The following is a 17,687-nucleotide window of genomic DNA, read 5'->3' as shown; positions in this document are numbered from 1 at the left end:
AAACATCACAACTGTGCATGCAAATGTGAATATATATATGTTAGTAGGATTATAATAATGTATTTTACTAAACATGCATGTATCTGTTCTTGTATTGATCATGTAAAGTTTAATTTAGCTTATTTTCTAATTACATTACAGATTATTTAACAAAAATCTCCTTGAGAGACAAGAGAACAAAAAGATTTGTGACAGATAGATGATGTTCCCTTGAGAATTGAAGAGATATGATTGATTATAAAGTTTTTAAAGAAATTGGGAGGGGGGAAGAATTTGTAATTAGTAAGGATTGTCATTTCACATGTAATTTGATTCTCTTACTTTATTTTAATTAATTGATTCATGGTTTGAGCTTCCTCCAATCCAATGATGATCATGATTCATGGGCATTTTATTATTTTTATAATTATTATTAGTATGTTTATTTGTAGTATCTTCATGCCAATTGCCATGTGCCTCTAATTCATGTACCCACCATTTCATTTCATTTTATTGTAACATTCCATTTGGCTTCAAACATATCATTAATGTGACCTGACCGTACATACTAGCATGTCCCTCCATTCTACTATAATATATATATTTCTTTTATAGAATTAGATATTCTCCATAACATGTAAGATTTTTGTCCCTAGGATTTTGAATTAGCAGAAAAGCTATATATTATTAGAAATATAAGTATTTTCTTACTAAACTCCAACTAATTTAATCAAAATTACAGAAAGAAAACAAATTCAATATAATTTATTCCTTGGAGAAATGAACAGGGTTGTTAGTGGCTAATCGGGATAAGTTTGTGATGTTATATATTAGTTTTGTTTATTAATGTTCGGAATATGGGACTACAATACAAATATTATTTATGTTCCAACCTAAATAATTTGGCTCAAAAGAGATGTTTTTAATCGAGAAAACTGTGGAAAACATTATAATTGTTATCATTAAACATTTGTTTCATAAAATGCAAATAAGTCTACCTTTTTTATATTTAAATTGAGTTGTAAGAAAAATATTAAGTATGTGTATAACAACAACAAAAAAAAACATACAAAGTATGAAGGGTGAAAGGAAACTAGAGCAGTTACAATGTTAATGATTTCGTAAGTAAATTGAAGTTACTCTTAATGAAAAAATATATCTGTTCAAACAACATGAAATTAGATTTGCAAAATTACCAAACAATAAAAAAAATTGCAATGATAATAATTTATAGAAATATAGTCTATATATATCATCTAGTTTAAGTTCATAACAATGTCACATAGAACTGACAAAAAAATCGTTTATTAAGAACAAATCCAACCAACTCAAAAAACAGATTCAATCAATCCATCTTTAGCTTCTCTTCTCCAAGAGATTATTATTCGGAACAAACAAACAAAAATTGAACTAAAGAATTTATCGAAAGAATACCCATGTGCGAAAATCATGGCGAATCCAGAAGAACATGCGTGCAAAGTTAAAAACATATCATTCTAAAGCAGCAATCACTGCATCAACCACTTCTTGTGTGGTGCTGTTCCCGCCAAGGTCTTTTGTCATACATTTTCCATCGGATATAACCTTTTTCACAGCAGTTTCTAATCGATCAGCAAAAGATGGAAACTGGAGATGTCTCAACATCATAGACGATGACAGAAGCAATGCCACTGGATTCGCCTTCTTCTTTACCAATATTTTCTCATTTCCCACATTTCCTGCAGATGCACCTTGCTCAAAAACCGCATAATCAGCCCCAACATTTCCTGCATTACAATCACGCATCAATCAATCAAACATCTTTTTCACTCAATCTTTGGCTTCACGTGTTGTTAATTTACCTCCAGGCATTACACCCGTGCCACCAGCTATACCAGCAGCAGTGTTTGAAACTAGGTTTCCATACAGATTTGGAGTCACCTGCAACAATCAATCTCTCGAAAAATCATATTCAATTCATTCATTGATTCAATTGTTGTTGTGTTTATTAACTAAGAAGTTACCATAACATCAAATTGTTCAGGCTTCGAAACAAGCTGCATGCAACAGTTATCGACAATAATTTCATTGTAAATAATCTCTGGATAGCTTTTAGCAATCTCTCTACACGATTCGAGAAACAAACCATCTGCAAGCTTCATGATGTTTGCTTTGTGCACTGCTGTAACTTTCTTTCTATTGTTCAAGTAAGCATATTCAAAAGCAAATTGCGCAATTCTCTCAGAACAGAACTTTGTCATAACCTACATCATAAATGGAATCATCGGTTTTCAAATCAATCAATCAATTGGCAATTCATCAATAAGAATGGACAAATTATACCTTAAGGCTTTCAACAACGCCAGGAACGACCTCATGTTCGAGACCAGAATACTCTCCTTCGGTATTCTCACGAATGACAACAATATTAACGTTTTGATGCCTGGTAGGAAGTCCAGGCATATTGAAACAATGTACGAGTGAAGCGTACAGATCAAGTTCCTTCCTGAGATGAACATTAAGCGAGCTAACACCTCCGCCTACTGGAGTCATAAGACCTCCTTTCAAACAAACCTTGTTCTTCTTAATCGATTCCATGACCTCCGTTGGAAAAGTCTTCATATCGCCGTGAACGTCGTAACGCTCGAAGAAAATGGGAGCGTGGAGCGCCTCCATGACTTGCTCAACGGCGCCGGTTACCAGAGGACCGATTCCGTCTCCTGGGATCAATGTGACAGCCCTAGGTGTACCATCGCCGGGTCGGGGCATGTATGTGATAGATCGGACATGATCGATTCTGGATGCGAAGAATCGTTCGGAGAGTGAATTCTCCGATTGGCGAAGGAATTGGGTGAAGATTGGTAGGGCTCTTCTGGCCATTTTTGCAGGTAAGAATTCAAAGAAAGGATATTATAGAATTCAATTCAGAGAGAGGATCGTCTACCATGAAAGAAAGAAAGAAAGAAACCCTTTTTGAAGAATAAACAAATGCAGAGACGACATACATTCTTCATTTTTATATATATATATGAGAAATGAATGTAACAATCAAATCAGTTTCGATCAATTAAACCTAATAACTGTTTAATTTAATATGAAATATTACTTATAAATTAACAATTATATATATATATATATATATTATATTAGTACATTATTATCAGTATAACTGTTTAAATTGACCTTCCTAAATTAAATTAGTTTAATGTTTAAACTTATTTTTTTTTACTTTTTAAATTTAATTATTTATATTTAACAAACTGATTAAGTAAATATTTATTATATAAAAAATAATTTAAATATATAAATATATATATAATATATAAATAATTAAATTTAGAATGTTATTTAATAAAATGTTATAATTATAAAAAAGTTATATAAAAACATTGTTTAAACAATAAATTAAATTAGATTGAAAATGAAAAAAGAAGGTTTAAATTGAAAAGAGAACTCTAATCAATATTATATTGGAAACACACTTTTAATTAAAAAATTATTATTTAAAAAAATATATGTTAGTTAAATGATAATAATAATGACATACTTACAAATATTATATTTTGAATTTAATTATATGTCAGGGAATTTAGTTGATCCTTAATCAATATTTATACATGAAATTCATTAAAATAAAACTATGCATATATAATACTAAAAAAAATTGTAATCATCTTGTTATATTATTTGGAGACAAATATATTATTCATTTAAATTATCATATCACCACTATTTAAATTCAAAATTAACTTGAAACTTAGGAATAATAATAAAAAAAAATACTAAAGTAAAATGGGACAGAAATGATAAATGTATTACATGCCCCGAAGTGCCCCATTATCGTCTTTATTGACAAACCATTAAGCAAATATTATATGAGCTCGAATATGAAACAGATCGGCTCGAACTTGGTCAAATCAATCTCAAACATAAATCTACCACGAAATAGCTTGCAGTAGCTACAGCCCTAACTTAATCAATATTTATACATGGAACATTTATTTAAATAAAACTATGCACATACATAGAATACTAAAAATTGAAACCATCTCGTCTCGTCTCTTTATATTATTTGGGGATAAGTATATTATTCATTTAAATTATCACATCACCATTATTTCAATTCAAAATTAACTATAACATATATATATAGTAGAAATCCATGCACTTAGATACCATTAATCACTACTCCTAGAATAGGAGCATCATCCCCAAGTCTATTCCTCCGGCCACTACCCATATCAATATCCGGTTGATTATTAAGGAGAGGAATGGGCCTCTCCGGCGAATGTCCGGAGACGCAGAGGCTGCCGGAGCCATCTTGTGTCCAGTAAACTTCCACCATTGTTCCTCGAGGATTTTCTATGGACAGCGACCCTGGAATTCCAATGAACTTTGCCCCCATAGGAACCTGACCCCCAAAGAAAACACAATTTAATGTAAACAAAAGCCAGTTATTAGTAATTCAGTAATGTACATATGGTTTTGATTCCTTTACAAGTATTTCGGTTCCTGAATCGAGAATCAGCGTGGCTAAGTTCTGCTCTTCCAAATCCAATGCTGCAGATTCTATGGTGGCTTTCCTCGATATGTTCAAGAAAACATCTTCGAGAGTGGTGAGACCGAGTTGAATATCTTCTATTCCGAATTCATCTTTCATGTCTTCCAACTTTATAAAGAAACTCTATATATAGTAATAGATGTAGTATATTTAGTATGATGACTCAATGCAGGATTTAAACAAGATACAAAGAATCAATTATGGATCAAAACCAAGTTTTTACCTTCAATAGTTTCTCCTTTTCATATGGAATCATAAAGCTTAGAAATGACTTCCCTTCATCCTTTGCTAATAGATCAAGATGTTTTGAGAAAAACAGTTTCACTCGATCTTGATTCTCCTTAACCATATCATATCCTTGTGATGAGATTTTATTTGGATCCTCATGGAAAGTCAAGTTAGTAATGATCCCAAATCCATACTTCAGTTTCAGCCTGATCGAAGTTCCAATACAGAACAGTCTCCCTGTAGCCATGATCCCAATTCTATCGCTCAAAACATCAGCTTCTTCCATCGAATGTGTAGTCAATATAATTGCCCTTCCTTTCTTTGTTTCCTCGATAATGTCCCACACTTGTCTTCGCGTAATTGGATCCATACCAGTCGTCTTAAATTAAAAAAACAGCAATAATAAAATCAGGGAAAACAGAACAATGTGTTCTAAAAGTTCAAATAAATGTATATACCGGTTCATCCAAAATAACCAACTTCGGGTCACCAATAAGCGCGATTGCAACACTGATGCGACGCTTCATGCCCCCGCTGTAACTCCCAGTTCTCATTTTCGCGCTAGTTACAAGCTTGACTTCAGCCAACAATTTCTCTGTTGCCTAGAAAATCGCAGTTTAAGCTAAATTTAGACAAAACCAAGAAGAAATAAGAGACAAGACAGTTACAAACCATCTTAATAGAGGACGTTGATAAGCCCTTGATGCTGGCAAATAGATTAAGATGTTCTTCGCCAGTCAGAATATCCCAAAGGATGTCGAACTGAAAACAACAACTAATAGTAATGAGAAACAAATTTTCTGATAAAAAGAAAAACAGAGCAAAGTTAGTAATTAAGCCATGTAACCTGAGGACAGACGCCAATCATTCTTCGGATATTTGACATACCAATCGAGCTGGTTATGGATTCACCATAAACCAATGCTGAAGAACATGTTTAAAACCTTTAATAATAAACAAACAAATAAGCTAGTAACGAAATGATCAATGTTTGCATTACCATCTCCGTCTGTAACAGAAGCAACCCCGGTCAAGCAAGCAATGGTCGTGGTCTTACCAGCTCCGTTAGGACCCAAAAGACAGAAGAGTTGATTCTTCATAATATTCATCCATAAGCCTTTCACAGCTTGAAATGGTTTCTTCTTCTTGTATTTGCAGCACCCAATGTTTATCTCTCCCGGGTAAATCTTTTTCAGCCCACGAATTTGAACAGCAACATTTGGATCAACTGAATCTAACCGCGCTTGCTCTTTAACTAAATTCTCCTCTTCAAGAACATCCTCATCGTCTGGAACTGTACCTTGATCTTCTTGCTTATATGTTTTACGTCTAAAACAGAGACAAGATCCATCTGGGGAAAATATCATCATCCTTAATCACAATAAAAAATAAATCTGAAAAAAAATCGTTGTCAAATTCAATTACCACTGCCAGTCCAATATCCAGGATTCAAGAAGTAGAAAAATGACTTCCTTAATCCAGAAGAGTTGGGAAGTATATTGTCCAAGTATAAGGCAACAAGTAACCAGAAGAAGAACGTCCAAATAAATGTTACAAACAATTGAACCTACAAAACAACCAACTGAGAAGCTATTAACTGCACAACAGGATGTGTTTTGTCAAGTTTCGTTAAAAGGTACAAGAAACATACATATGCCATTCCTTTCTGGCTCGACGATATAAGCATATGAAGACCTCTAGTAAGAAGATTAGGTGGGAAGAGTGACCATGGGATTTCATATTTATGGTATTTATGTTCTTCGTAAGGGAAGCCAGCAAGAGCAGGAAACTGGAAAATAGACAAAACAGGGAAAGAGTATGGTTAAAGTTAATTTTTTTGAAAATGTGTAAAGATGAAAGGATTTTACCTGCAATGGAACGCTCACTATGAACATTAAGAATCCCAAAGATGTACATGATGACGCCTTCTTTAGAAACGTCGATAACATGAAGCTAAATGCGATCTGGTGAGAAATTTAATTTAAAATTCATGATCAAACTAATAATTTTGGTTAAATTAAGATGAGGAGGAAGACTATACCATACTGAGATGGAACAGGAAGAACACGAAGAAGACTTTGGCGATGTTTTTAGACATGAACTCAATCCGGAAAGCCACTCCACATGCTACTGTTAAAAACGAACTGAAGAAAGAAACAAAAGTCTCCCACAAAAGCCATGATGACCAGTATGCAGAATCATAAAGGCCAACCATTGTCATTGCCTATACCAAAATAATGTCATTTAACAACAATCATGATTCATGATATCTATACATCAGTTATGGACATGGATTATAACCTGCCGGAGGTTCAATTCCTTTTCAGTAACCAAAGCACTGAGTTTAAACACAAAAGCAAACATTGCAGCAGCAAGGAAGAAAAGGGGCCCGGAAAGAAAAAGCACCATGTTCTTGATCTCATCCGCAGTAACTTTATCAAGATCTGGCGCAGGATGTGGGAATTCCTTGACAGCAACAACCCATCTGAAATTCTGATCTGCAAATTGGGATTTATGAGTCAACTGTAATTTAAAAGGTTTATAGATTCAAAATTCGATCACCTCCAACAAGCTCTCTTGCGATTTCTCGCTCTGCAGCTAGTTGAAGTGGAAGCTGGAACTTGAGAATTGGATCTTCGAGTTGGTTTCGTTTCTTGACTTCAGTCCTATTTGTTTGGATTCCATATTTGACTATAGTGTTGTTTATCAACGAGAAATGCAGAGCTCCTGGACAGTGCATTGGATTGTTAAAAAGCCATTCATCAACTTCCTTCTTAGTTCTAAAAGACTTCACCTACCAAACCAAATAAGAAAAATTATTTCAATCCATAGGGTTTATAATAATACATGTGTATATATATATATATCTATATACCTTGGAGAGTGGAATTGGACGTCCTGGATTATTGGACATGATAGCGGATGCAATTGAAGTGAATCTAGAACTTTCATTTCCACTCCAGAAGAAATCAAAACAGGGTTTCTTCACGTAGTATTTATCTTCACAACGTGGTATTGGCGGAGAAATTAGGGGTTTCGGATCACGAACATCATTTCCATTTGATCCAACGGAAGCCTCAAGAGCCCAGTAGAGAAGAGCGACGAACAATACAGGCGACAAGAGTTGGATGATGAGTGATCGCTTGCTCCGGCGAGCGACGAGAAAGTTCTTCACGAAGAGTGCTTTAAATTGCTGAAGAAATAGTGGTATCCCTTTCAGTAAATCTTCATCCATTGTTACTCCTTTGTGTGATTGTTTCTTCTACCTGCATTTTATGGAACAAAATCATTACTTTCATCTCTGCTATAATCCATTGCTAGATTTTCTTTAATTACTTGTTTGTATTCTAAAGGAATACCAAATGCTTGACGAACTGTGGAGTTCTTACGATCGATGGATCGATGAATGATGATCGATTCGATCCAAGTTTATTAATTGAGAGATGGGTAATGGTGTGAAAGTTAAGATGAAAATCTTTTCATCTTCCAGCAAATCTTTGATTCCATTACCAAATTTGGCGCCTTATCGCCATAATCTCATTCACTATCACCGCGTTCAAAAAAAAGTCAAAAAAGTCATTTATAGAAAATTAAATGCCAAAGTAAAAATTGTCTTAATTTGTTCATACTTTAGTACAGTCTATATGACAAATTTTAATTTTATTTTTTTATCAAACAATTATTATTATCTTTTAAATTAGGTTTGGATCGGTGCACGATATTAGTTAATTTTGTATTCTATCCTGTAATTAAAATGTCAATATATTAAAAATCATAACGTTATTTTGGTATACTGAGATTTATTTTGGTATACCGAAATCTCAGTATCATACAAGTCGTGTAGGTTCCGATGATTGGGCTGTTCCAACTCTAGAGCAGAAAAACGTCAAAAGAATTTGGCTGCCATAATTTTATTTTATTTTAAATTGTTCAAAATTAAAATTGCTGTGAAATTTGAGCCTATATAATTAAATAAAAAAATCTTATTTTTTACCTTAAACTTTTATGTGAAAATAATTAATAAATTAACTAAATAACCTAATTTTGTTATTAAATAGGTTGTTATGGGATGGACTGCCTAGCTCGTGGACTCTCTAGTCTTATCTCAAATATTGATGGTATACGCAGTAATATGCCGGTAATATCAAATATTGATGGTATACGCATTGGCGGACCCAGAAATATTTTCTCGGGGGACCAAATACCTAATAACGTAGCATTTTTTGGCTATCAAATAAATGCATTTTTTAATTAAAATTTTACTCGATAATTACATAAAAATACTTATAAGCACAATTACTAAATTATTCTTGTCCATGAGTCGGTACAAAAGAAGACAAATATCTTCATTACGTTGACTATATCAATCAATCAATTCAAGAAAAATTCCTTTATTTGATGAACTACTTGACTCATCATGTCCTCGAAAAGGTAATCCTTGCCTCAATAGAAAGCGTGTTACATCAAATATTGTCGTTAAACATGTGTGATAATTTATTTCTATATCACGACCATGTGTACGTAAAACGTTTCTCACGTTATGTCTTTGATCTTAAAATGATTCAAATTGAATTCTAGCTTCATTATGACAACTATTTGAAGTTGTCATATGACGATTGAATCTTTCTAATACTCTTTTCCAATTTTTGTACTCATCTCCTATAAATGTATCATTTACGTTTTCTCTATTTAAAGGTTTGAAAAGATAACACCAAAACAAAATGATGCATCTTTTGATATCCTATATTCTAACCATGTATATTTGATCAATAACATTAGACTCATTAGTTGGCTCATTAATTGATTGAGAAGACTCATGCTGGTCATGTGATGTAGAAGTACAAATTCGTTTATAGAACATCTTCATTATTCTATATCCTACATAAAATAAATGATTAAAAATAAATATGTGTCACAACCCCTAAATAAAATCTAACAAATATATTTATTTGTTGGAATAATTTAAAATTAAGAAATATAAAATAATATTTTACCCTTATATTTATATAAATGGTTATTTTACCCTTATATTTATAAGTAATTTGTATTATTAATTATATTAAAATTAATAATATATATATATAAATAAATTATAATATAAATGTAGTTTTAAAATAAATAATAATATTATATGATTTTCATTATTTTATATATAATTCTTTATATTTTAACTTATATAAATAAATGTTATTTATATATTAACTAAAATTTATGTATTATTATAAATATTGTATTTTAGAAAAAAAAATTGTATAAAATAAAATATTAATAATAATTACTTGTATTTTAGAAAATATATATTTTTTTTGTATAAAATAAAATATTAATAATAATTACTTTAATAAAATTATATTTGAAATTAGAATACTATAATTATGAATTAGTTTTAAGGTTATAATTAAAGAAATGTTAGAGGCAGGGTTTGATCACCTGACCTCTACTATACATTTCAGCTCTAAAATCACTAAGGCAAAGCCTTATTTGATAAACATATCTTAAAAGTTTTACCCTGGTTGGGGGAGGCCCGGCCCCCAAGGCCCCCCTTGTAGGTCCGCCACTGGGTATACGGTATATCGTGATTTCGGTACGGTGTCGATATTATACATTTGATACCGAATATTATTAAAATTTTATTATATTTTGATTTAATTTTAAAAAATTGAAGTTTTATAATTAAATTAACATAGAGAAGTAATAAATTTATTAAAGTTCAGAAAAAAAAAATTAAATTTATTCATGTTAATTAAGTGAATTTAATTTTTGAAATAAAAAATAAAATTTAATTATTTACAAGTTATATTTAATTCCCAACCCAATTTTATAGGATAAATAAACTATTGTTTCATTCAATTTTATATTAAATTAAAATAATAATTTATATAATTAATAACTTTCCAAATTTCAACTATAAAGATAATATTAATGGACCAAAATATTCTAAAATACAGTTAATGGGATTAATGTTTTAAATCAATAAAACAAAAGTAAGTTTAAGCATTAGAACTAGTTTATTTACATGGTTGTATTAGCTTATATTTTTCAGTTTTAGAGATATGAATATTGTTGTTACCTTTTAATTTTGAACTTTCTTTTATTTAAAATCTTGTTGGATTGTGTGTTGTCTCATTTATTTATATTATGAATTTTGTATCATTTTTAAATTTACTTTTCCTTGTAACTCTGCTAATAAACAAAATAAAAAATATATAACAATTTGTATAAAAATTACACAACACATGGATGAGGACCGTTTTTTGGCAAATTAATTAATTGGAGAAATTTTAAAACATTCTTAAAATTAATATTTAATTGCAAAAGGAATGCCTTAATTTAATTAATGGAATTAGAAATGCCCAAAATTTCAGTAACACATTTTTTAATTTACAAAATAACATCAAACTCCTCAAATTTCAGCCTGATTATCTTAAATATAATTACATTCACATTTTAACTATAGAAAATATTAATAAGAACACAAACTAAATCTTTTGGTATCTTGATAGAATATGCTGATATTTGTATTTATGTTAATTTATTATTTTATTTTTTCTTAATGGATGTGTTAGATTCAACTTTTTTGAAAGGAGCTTTTTAGTTTAATCAAAAGTTAATTATAATGCTAAACATTAAGTTTAATTACATGATAAATAATCACATAATTCTTAGTGAGAATCAAATCTTAAATCTATGAATTCTTATATAAGATTTTTTTATCATTTGAACTAGTTGATAGTTTCATTTATAAAGAATGTGTCTAATACTTGAACTAATAATTTTTTTTAATAAATAGTTGCAGGTACATATGTCAGATTATAAGATGCAATGTTATAAGGTATGTATCCTCTTAAAATGACTTAATTTCTAACTATTTTACCATATTCTTACATTTTTAGGCCTTTTTTCCTTGAATGTTTCCAATTGTTCTAAGGCCAATACAACTTGTTCCATTGAAGGTCTTTTTTGTGGTTCACATTCTAAACATTGTAAGACTAGTTTAGCAGCCATGAATGCCACTTCCATACCACATTGCACTTCAAGTCCATCCTCCAATATCAACCTCAATTTATTTCTCCTTTTCAAATAAGGTCTTGCCCAATCCACCAAATTTTGCTGCCCCCTTGCCCGTTCCATATCAAAAACACGAAGACCCGTCAATATCTCCAACAATACTACTCCAAAACCGTACACATCGCTCTTCACATATAAATGCCCTGTGGAGATGTACTCGGGAGCAGCATAACCGCTTGTACCCATAATTCGAGTCGTGACATGCGAGTCACCCTCGTTTGGCCCAAATTTTGCCAACCCGAAATCCGAAATCTTTGCATTGTAATCCTACATATATAAATGGGAAAGATGAGCATAAATTAATTTGTGAATAATGAATTAGATGTAATTATTTGTTACCCCATCAAGCAATATATTCGAAGCTTTAAAGTCCCTATAAATGATTTGATTGTTTGAACTATGCAAGAATGCAAGCCCTCTAGCTGCACCAATGGCTATCTTGACCCGAATTTCCCATGGAAGAGGTACAATTACTGAATTACCTGTGGGTTTGATCAAAAGATCATAACTTTGAAGTTTAAAGTGAAGAAAATTTAGAAAATTAATTAGGTAATTTGATCAAGATCTTACGCCTGAAAAGATGGTTTTCCAAACTTCCCCTTTGCATGAATTCGTAAACAAGTAACAACTCATTTCCTTGGCAACAATAACCCAAAAGCTTGACCAAATTGGGATGAGAAAGTCTTCCCAGAAACTCAACTTCACACTAATTAACCAAACAAACAAACAAATCCTTAGTTAATTAAACATGACCGGTCGGATGAGTTAATTGAATACCTTCCATTCTCGAAGGCCTTGCATGGTCTGATCATGGTTCAGTTTCTTGATTGCAATTATGATCATTCTGCTAGACCCAGATTGATCTGTCTTCTCTTGATGATCCATCCAATAATATCCCTTATAGACCGTTCCAAATCCTCCCTTTCCCAATATGGTATCTGGTTTGAAATTCCTTGTGGCGGTTCTCAATTCAGCATAGCTATAAACCTTGAGCCGGCTTCTGATTGGCGCATCCTTCAAACCATCTGATACCCTGCAACTATTTTCAGATCTTTCTTGATCTGCTCATGTAATTAATCAATCAATCAATCTCTTGTTGGCGGCCATTAATGAAATGAAATGGTTTCAATATGAGTTTTAATTTGATGTTACCTGAAAAGGAATTAGAAGGCCTTTTGAATAAGCTAGGGTTGGAATCAATGCTCAGATCAGAACCAGATAGACAATTTCCCATTTCTATTCTTCAACAGCATTAATGCTACACTAACTCCCATTTCATTATATATATATAACAGCCATATCTAACTTAGGGCATTCTAAGTGGAATTGAAATCATGATCTTTTTTCTCTTGGAATAACTTTTGTAACTTGAATTACTTTAGTGGGTTACATTTTAAATGTTATTATACTTATTTTGATAATAATTTGGCATATTTTTTTTCATGTCAAGCTTCTTCAAGTAATGTCTGTTTGCTTGTTGTAGTCTTGTAGATGATTGAGTTGTTGGATTAATTAGTAGCTTTTTCTGATCATTTGATGAAGATATGATCAATATACCTAGATATTTTGTTGTTAAATTAACATTTAGTTCATTGTTGATGAACTAAACAGATGTCATAGTGATGTACACATTGAGTTTGCTTTTCTATTTTCTAAATTCATGTTGCTTTCTAGTCCTAGTACCTATAGTTCTACTTGATTTTATTTGATTGTGTTAAGTGGGAATTTTATCCTATTGCAAGTTGCTATATCCTAGAAAAATGAAAGTTTTTGCATTTTTGTTTTTGGGGTTTATTATTTTATTTAGAATCACTCGCAAGGCGGATCTATGTTTTAGTTTTTTTGGGCGGTAGCATGGGTGACCCACTAGCCCAAACAATAACATCCATAATAGAACCCTCAACCCGTTCTCCTCGATCATTAAGATAGTCCCAAACAATAAACTATTTTAGTAATTCCACTAATCTTTAGCCCGAGTAAATTTTAAATTCGAGCTCCGCCTCTTGTCCACTCGTAATGATCTTCAACTCTAATTTAATAATTTAACGTGTCTTAATATGAATTCAATTTATGACATTTTGGATTATGATATTAACTAAAATATTAATTAGTCGGTTTAGTTTGGGAAAATCAAATCTTTGGTACTTTTTCTTACACCACCACCACCCATATCTCATATCTCCACTATATGATTTAATTATACTTAATTGGGTAGAAAATCAACTTAACAGAAAATGTGACAAAAGTTATCAATCTAACTGCAATTATTATGCCTATCTAGTGCATTGATGATGATATATGTTAACTTTTCAAAGATATTTCTTTTGGCTTCAATATTTGATAATAAATTAATAGAAGCTAGCACTAATGCATGATAATAAATTATTAATTAATTAGTTAAAGTGTCAATGCTTAAGAAACTATAGACTTTTATGGTTCAATGTTTTCGGCTTTCTTTACATATATAAAATCAACTTTTAGTTAGGCTGAAAACAATCTTGATGATTTAAGATAATGGGATATATATAATTATATATGATCAGTCAAGGTCAAGGTCAGTTGATCTGTGTTTACATGAAGTTTAATTTTTATTTATATTTTTGAAATTTGTTTAAATAGAGAAGTAAAAATGACTATTATTAATACAAACAATATAATTATGGTATGAAATAAAATAATGCTGTATATTATTATGATCAAATGGGAACTAATGTCATCAATGACAAAGTGACTATATGGATAAAGACATCACAAATAACCACCCTAAGTCTAAATGGAGGCTGAAATCAATTTGCAAATATCTCAAAATGCTATAATATGAATATAAAGGAATAGTTATTAAAAATATAACTGTCGTAAAAGCATCATCTGCGTGTTAAATGGCATTTTGCAATTCTTATAAAGAATGCAGTATTTGTAAAAAAAGAAGGGCGATTGAAGCTCGTATACAACACGGATTTGAAGAGTGTGCTTCTAGTTGATGACTTTACGGATAAGAATTTTGCTAACTCTAGTGGAAACGATCAACCATGGTATAATTCCCACCTGCACCATTCATATCAAAGACATAAAATTCATAGTTATAACCGACTGCATAAACAGAGATGCTTAATGATTGATTGATTGTACCATGAGATTGTCATTTAAAGGCGGTCCAGCTTTCCACGATAACATCTTCCCTGAAAATAAAGAGAATAATGAAAGAATGTACATATATCTTCAATGTGAATATCATCATATAACTGTTTTAGCTAAAGCTTTACTCTTAAAAGTTAAAATGAGAAATATAGCAATAACATTATTGAATTACCAAAGGGTTCCACTAGTTGTTTGGGAACTGCGGCAATAGGTACACGCCAAAACCAGTAAACCAAGACAAGGTATATAAATACCTGTTCCACAACACGACAACATAAGGATGCAAAATTCACAAAATATAAATAAGGGGGTACCCCCGCGTCACCTTTATAAAAGTCAGAGCTTTTGAGTATGAATAGTAAGATGATTTCAGCTCTTTGCTGCGCGATTCCTGAACTGCAAGTCAATTTAATGTTAGACTATGAAACTATACTATTAAACCCTATATGGAAACACTTATTATGTATATAGATGTTTCCATACATGGAAACAAAAATAAATTTATTCTTTTTGTCAGCGTTCAATCAACAAGTAAACAAAATGATGATTCTAATTGCAAAGAGACGTTTTGTCAACATTTTTCTACAGAACAATTGCAAGCTTATAGTGAAGGAATTATTCATCATATCAGATACAATATGAGTTACCCCTCACACATTCTTCTTCCTAGGCTTATCTCAGTGGCACGCACATTAAATTCCATTTTATGGTCATTGAATGATAGATATTTCAAGAACTGCGAAACCAAGATCCTACAGTGATTTTCAGTAAAACCAAGTGGAAACACAAAGACTGAACTCAAAGAAAATTTAACAGAAAGGGAACTCATGTAGTCAATTTAAATTCACGTACTTTTTGTAAGGTCTTTCTCCTTGGCTACTGCTGTTCTTCGGAGCTTGGCAGCTTGTGCAAATGTAGAAGGCCTGATGTCAAACAAAGACCAAAGCAAAATAAAATCATTTTACATCCAGTGTATAACGAATGAGATAAGGAGGGAAGTGATGAACATCCACATTACACTATTTATGCTGACTGATGTCTTATATTTTGTAGTTTTGTCAGATTTTTACTGCATGATTTAGGGCATATTTTAAGCCACAAGCATTCACAAAATAAAGCAACAAGAAAAGATCATTCAATCAAAATACAGAAACAAAATGACCATGACATTGAATGGTTATATGATGAGAAATGCTGCTGCAAAATGAATAAGATTTTAACAAAAAGGACAAAGCTGTGAGTAGCAAGGCTCATTTCAACTATAAAGAAAGTATGTATTAAACAAAATCAGTGTCTAAAGATAGCTAGGTTTCCAATGAAAATATTTTTTTTCACTTTTCACAAGCTAAAATTCAAAACCAACAAGACATGAGAGTATTTGAAACCAGAGGCTCAGGATGTTGCATCTTCAAATGAATTCAATCAGGAAATTATCAAGCATCCATCCAAGGAATTTGTTTCGAGAAACAGAAAACAACACATACCCAAAAATGGTGTATGAACTAATTAATTAATGCAGTAATGAATCCAGGACAAGTAATAAATCTACTTTGTATAACGTGGATTACGAGCAATACGGTTTAAAATCGTGAAATTTCTCTCAGGCAACAATCATAGAAGAGAAATCAAATCATTAGAAAAAACTTACTGCGAAAATGAGCTCGCTTCTTTGTGGAGTTGCTTAATTTCTGCTCGCAATTGAACCTCCGTAGATGTCTCCATTCCTCTCTAGAAAGGAGAAGGGAAGTGCGGTTAGAAGAAATGCAATAATTTGTTTGTTTGTTTGTTGAAGATTAAAATGATACGTACCTTCTTGTTTCGTTCCATATATTTGGCGAAAAATTGAAAGCCGACGACAGTAAAGAAGATGATCGGAGCTGCAAACGATCTTCCATGTTCTTCCATTGTTTCTTAATCTCGATCTCTTCCTCCTCCTCCCTCTAACTTACTTTTATTTTCTTTCTTCAAAACCATCCGATCTAGGAATTCAGAAACACACAATATTGTTTTTTTTATTAAATATTTTAATTATATAAATTCAATAAAATTTGTAATTGGCAACAAAAATAATATACATTTTATCATAATTCAACTAAAATTAGAAATATATTTTTTATATGAGGTAATTCTCATTAATTCAACTAAAGGGTTAGTTAAGGAAAATTAATTTACAAAGAATATAAAAAATTTACAAAAATTAAAATTTAAATATAACATATACAATAATTTTAATTTTTTTTTAAGGTAAGTCTAAATACAAACTTATTTGAGTTTCATAACGATAAGTGATTAAATAGAAAAATACAAAGTTAAAATCTAATGTCAGAAAATATCGATCAAATATTCTATTATTAGTAAAATTTGTCTTTACTTATTCTTATGACTTGATAAAATATTATATCAATTAATAAGACAATCATCTATATCTTATTAAAATAATGAAAAATTCATATACAACCTTAAACCGACCTTTAAATGAATTTTTTTTAACAAATAAATTAAAAATAATTTCATTTTATAGGCAGTGGTGAATCTACGTTACAGTCGAAATAGCTCAAGCACATAATAAAAAGTGACCTAATTCCTAATTTTCTAATTTTTTTTTATGTTTTTTTTTACTAATTATTTTTAAAATTCTTACAAATAGGTAAAACAACTGCAATATTTATAATTTACTTAGTTTTATTCATATTTTTTCCAAAAAATTTCAAATACACCCAACTTGAAATCCTAG

At 31.0% G+C, this 17,687-nt stretch overlaps 3 protein-coding genes and 1 pseudogene across 3 annotated transcripts; all 4 read right to left on the bottom strand.

The window, feature by feature from the left end:
- Window positions 1-1,268: 1,268 nt before the first annotated feature.
- Window positions 1,269-2,943, bottom strand: LOC124938677 (isocitrate dehydrogenase [NAD] regulatory subunit 1, mitochondrial-like). Its single transcript, XM_047479161.1, has 4 exons — window positions 2,302-2,943; window positions 1,983-2,222; window positions 1,821-1,899; window positions 1,269-1,745 (listed from the first exon to the last, which is right to left on the bottom strand). Exons 1-4 carry the CDS (start codon window positions 2,836-2,838, stop codon window positions 1,471-1,473), a joined length of 1,131 nt encoding a protein of 376 aa, XP_047335117.1. The 5' UTR covers window positions 2,839-2,943; the 3' UTR covers window positions 1,269-1,470.
- A 1,043-nt stretch (window positions 2,944-3,986) lies between these two features.
- LOC124938461 lies at window positions 3,987-8,000 on the bottom strand (annotated as a pseudogene).
- Window positions 8,001-11,560: 3,560 nt separating this feature from the next.
- LOC124939594 (probable serine/threonine-protein kinase PIX13) lies at window positions 11,561-13,049 on the bottom strand. The gene is made up of 5 exons (XM_047480055.1): window positions 12,968-13,049; window positions 12,593-12,876; window positions 12,386-12,521; window positions 12,155-12,297; window positions 11,561-12,082 (listed from the first exon to the last, which is right to left on the bottom strand). Exons 1-5 carry the CDS (start codon window positions 13,047-13,049, stop codon window positions 11,618-11,620), a joined length of 1,110 nt encoding a protein of 369 aa, XP_047336011.1. The 3' UTR covers window positions 11,561-11,617.
- Window positions 13,050-14,613: 1,564 nt separating this feature from the next.
- Window positions 14,614-16,940, bottom strand: LOC124940109 (protein GET1-like). The gene is made up of 7 exons (XM_047480593.1): window positions 16,763-16,940; window positions 16,602-16,681; window positions 15,806-15,876; window positions 15,279-15,349; window positions 15,126-15,207; window positions 14,945-14,994; window positions 14,614-14,860 (listed from the first exon to the last, which is right to left on the bottom strand). Exons 1-7 carry the CDS (start codon window positions 16,856-16,858, stop codon window positions 14,789-14,791), a joined length of 522 nt encoding a protein of 173 aa, XP_047336549.1. The 5' UTR covers window positions 16,859-16,940; the 3' UTR covers window positions 14,614-14,788.
- Window positions 16,941-17,687: the final 747 nt, after the last annotated feature.

This window comes from Impatiens glandulifera, chromosome 5 (genome assembly GCF_907164915.1).
Source record: "Impatiens glandulifera chromosome 5, dImpGla2.1, whole genome shotgun sequence".
Lineage (NCBI taxonomy): Eukaryota > Viridiplantae > Streptophyta > Magnoliopsida > Ericales > Balsaminaceae > Impatiens > Impatiens glandulifera.
Note: the sequence above shows the minus strand (reverse complement) of the source record. Positions and strands in the feature narration are given on the sequence as shown.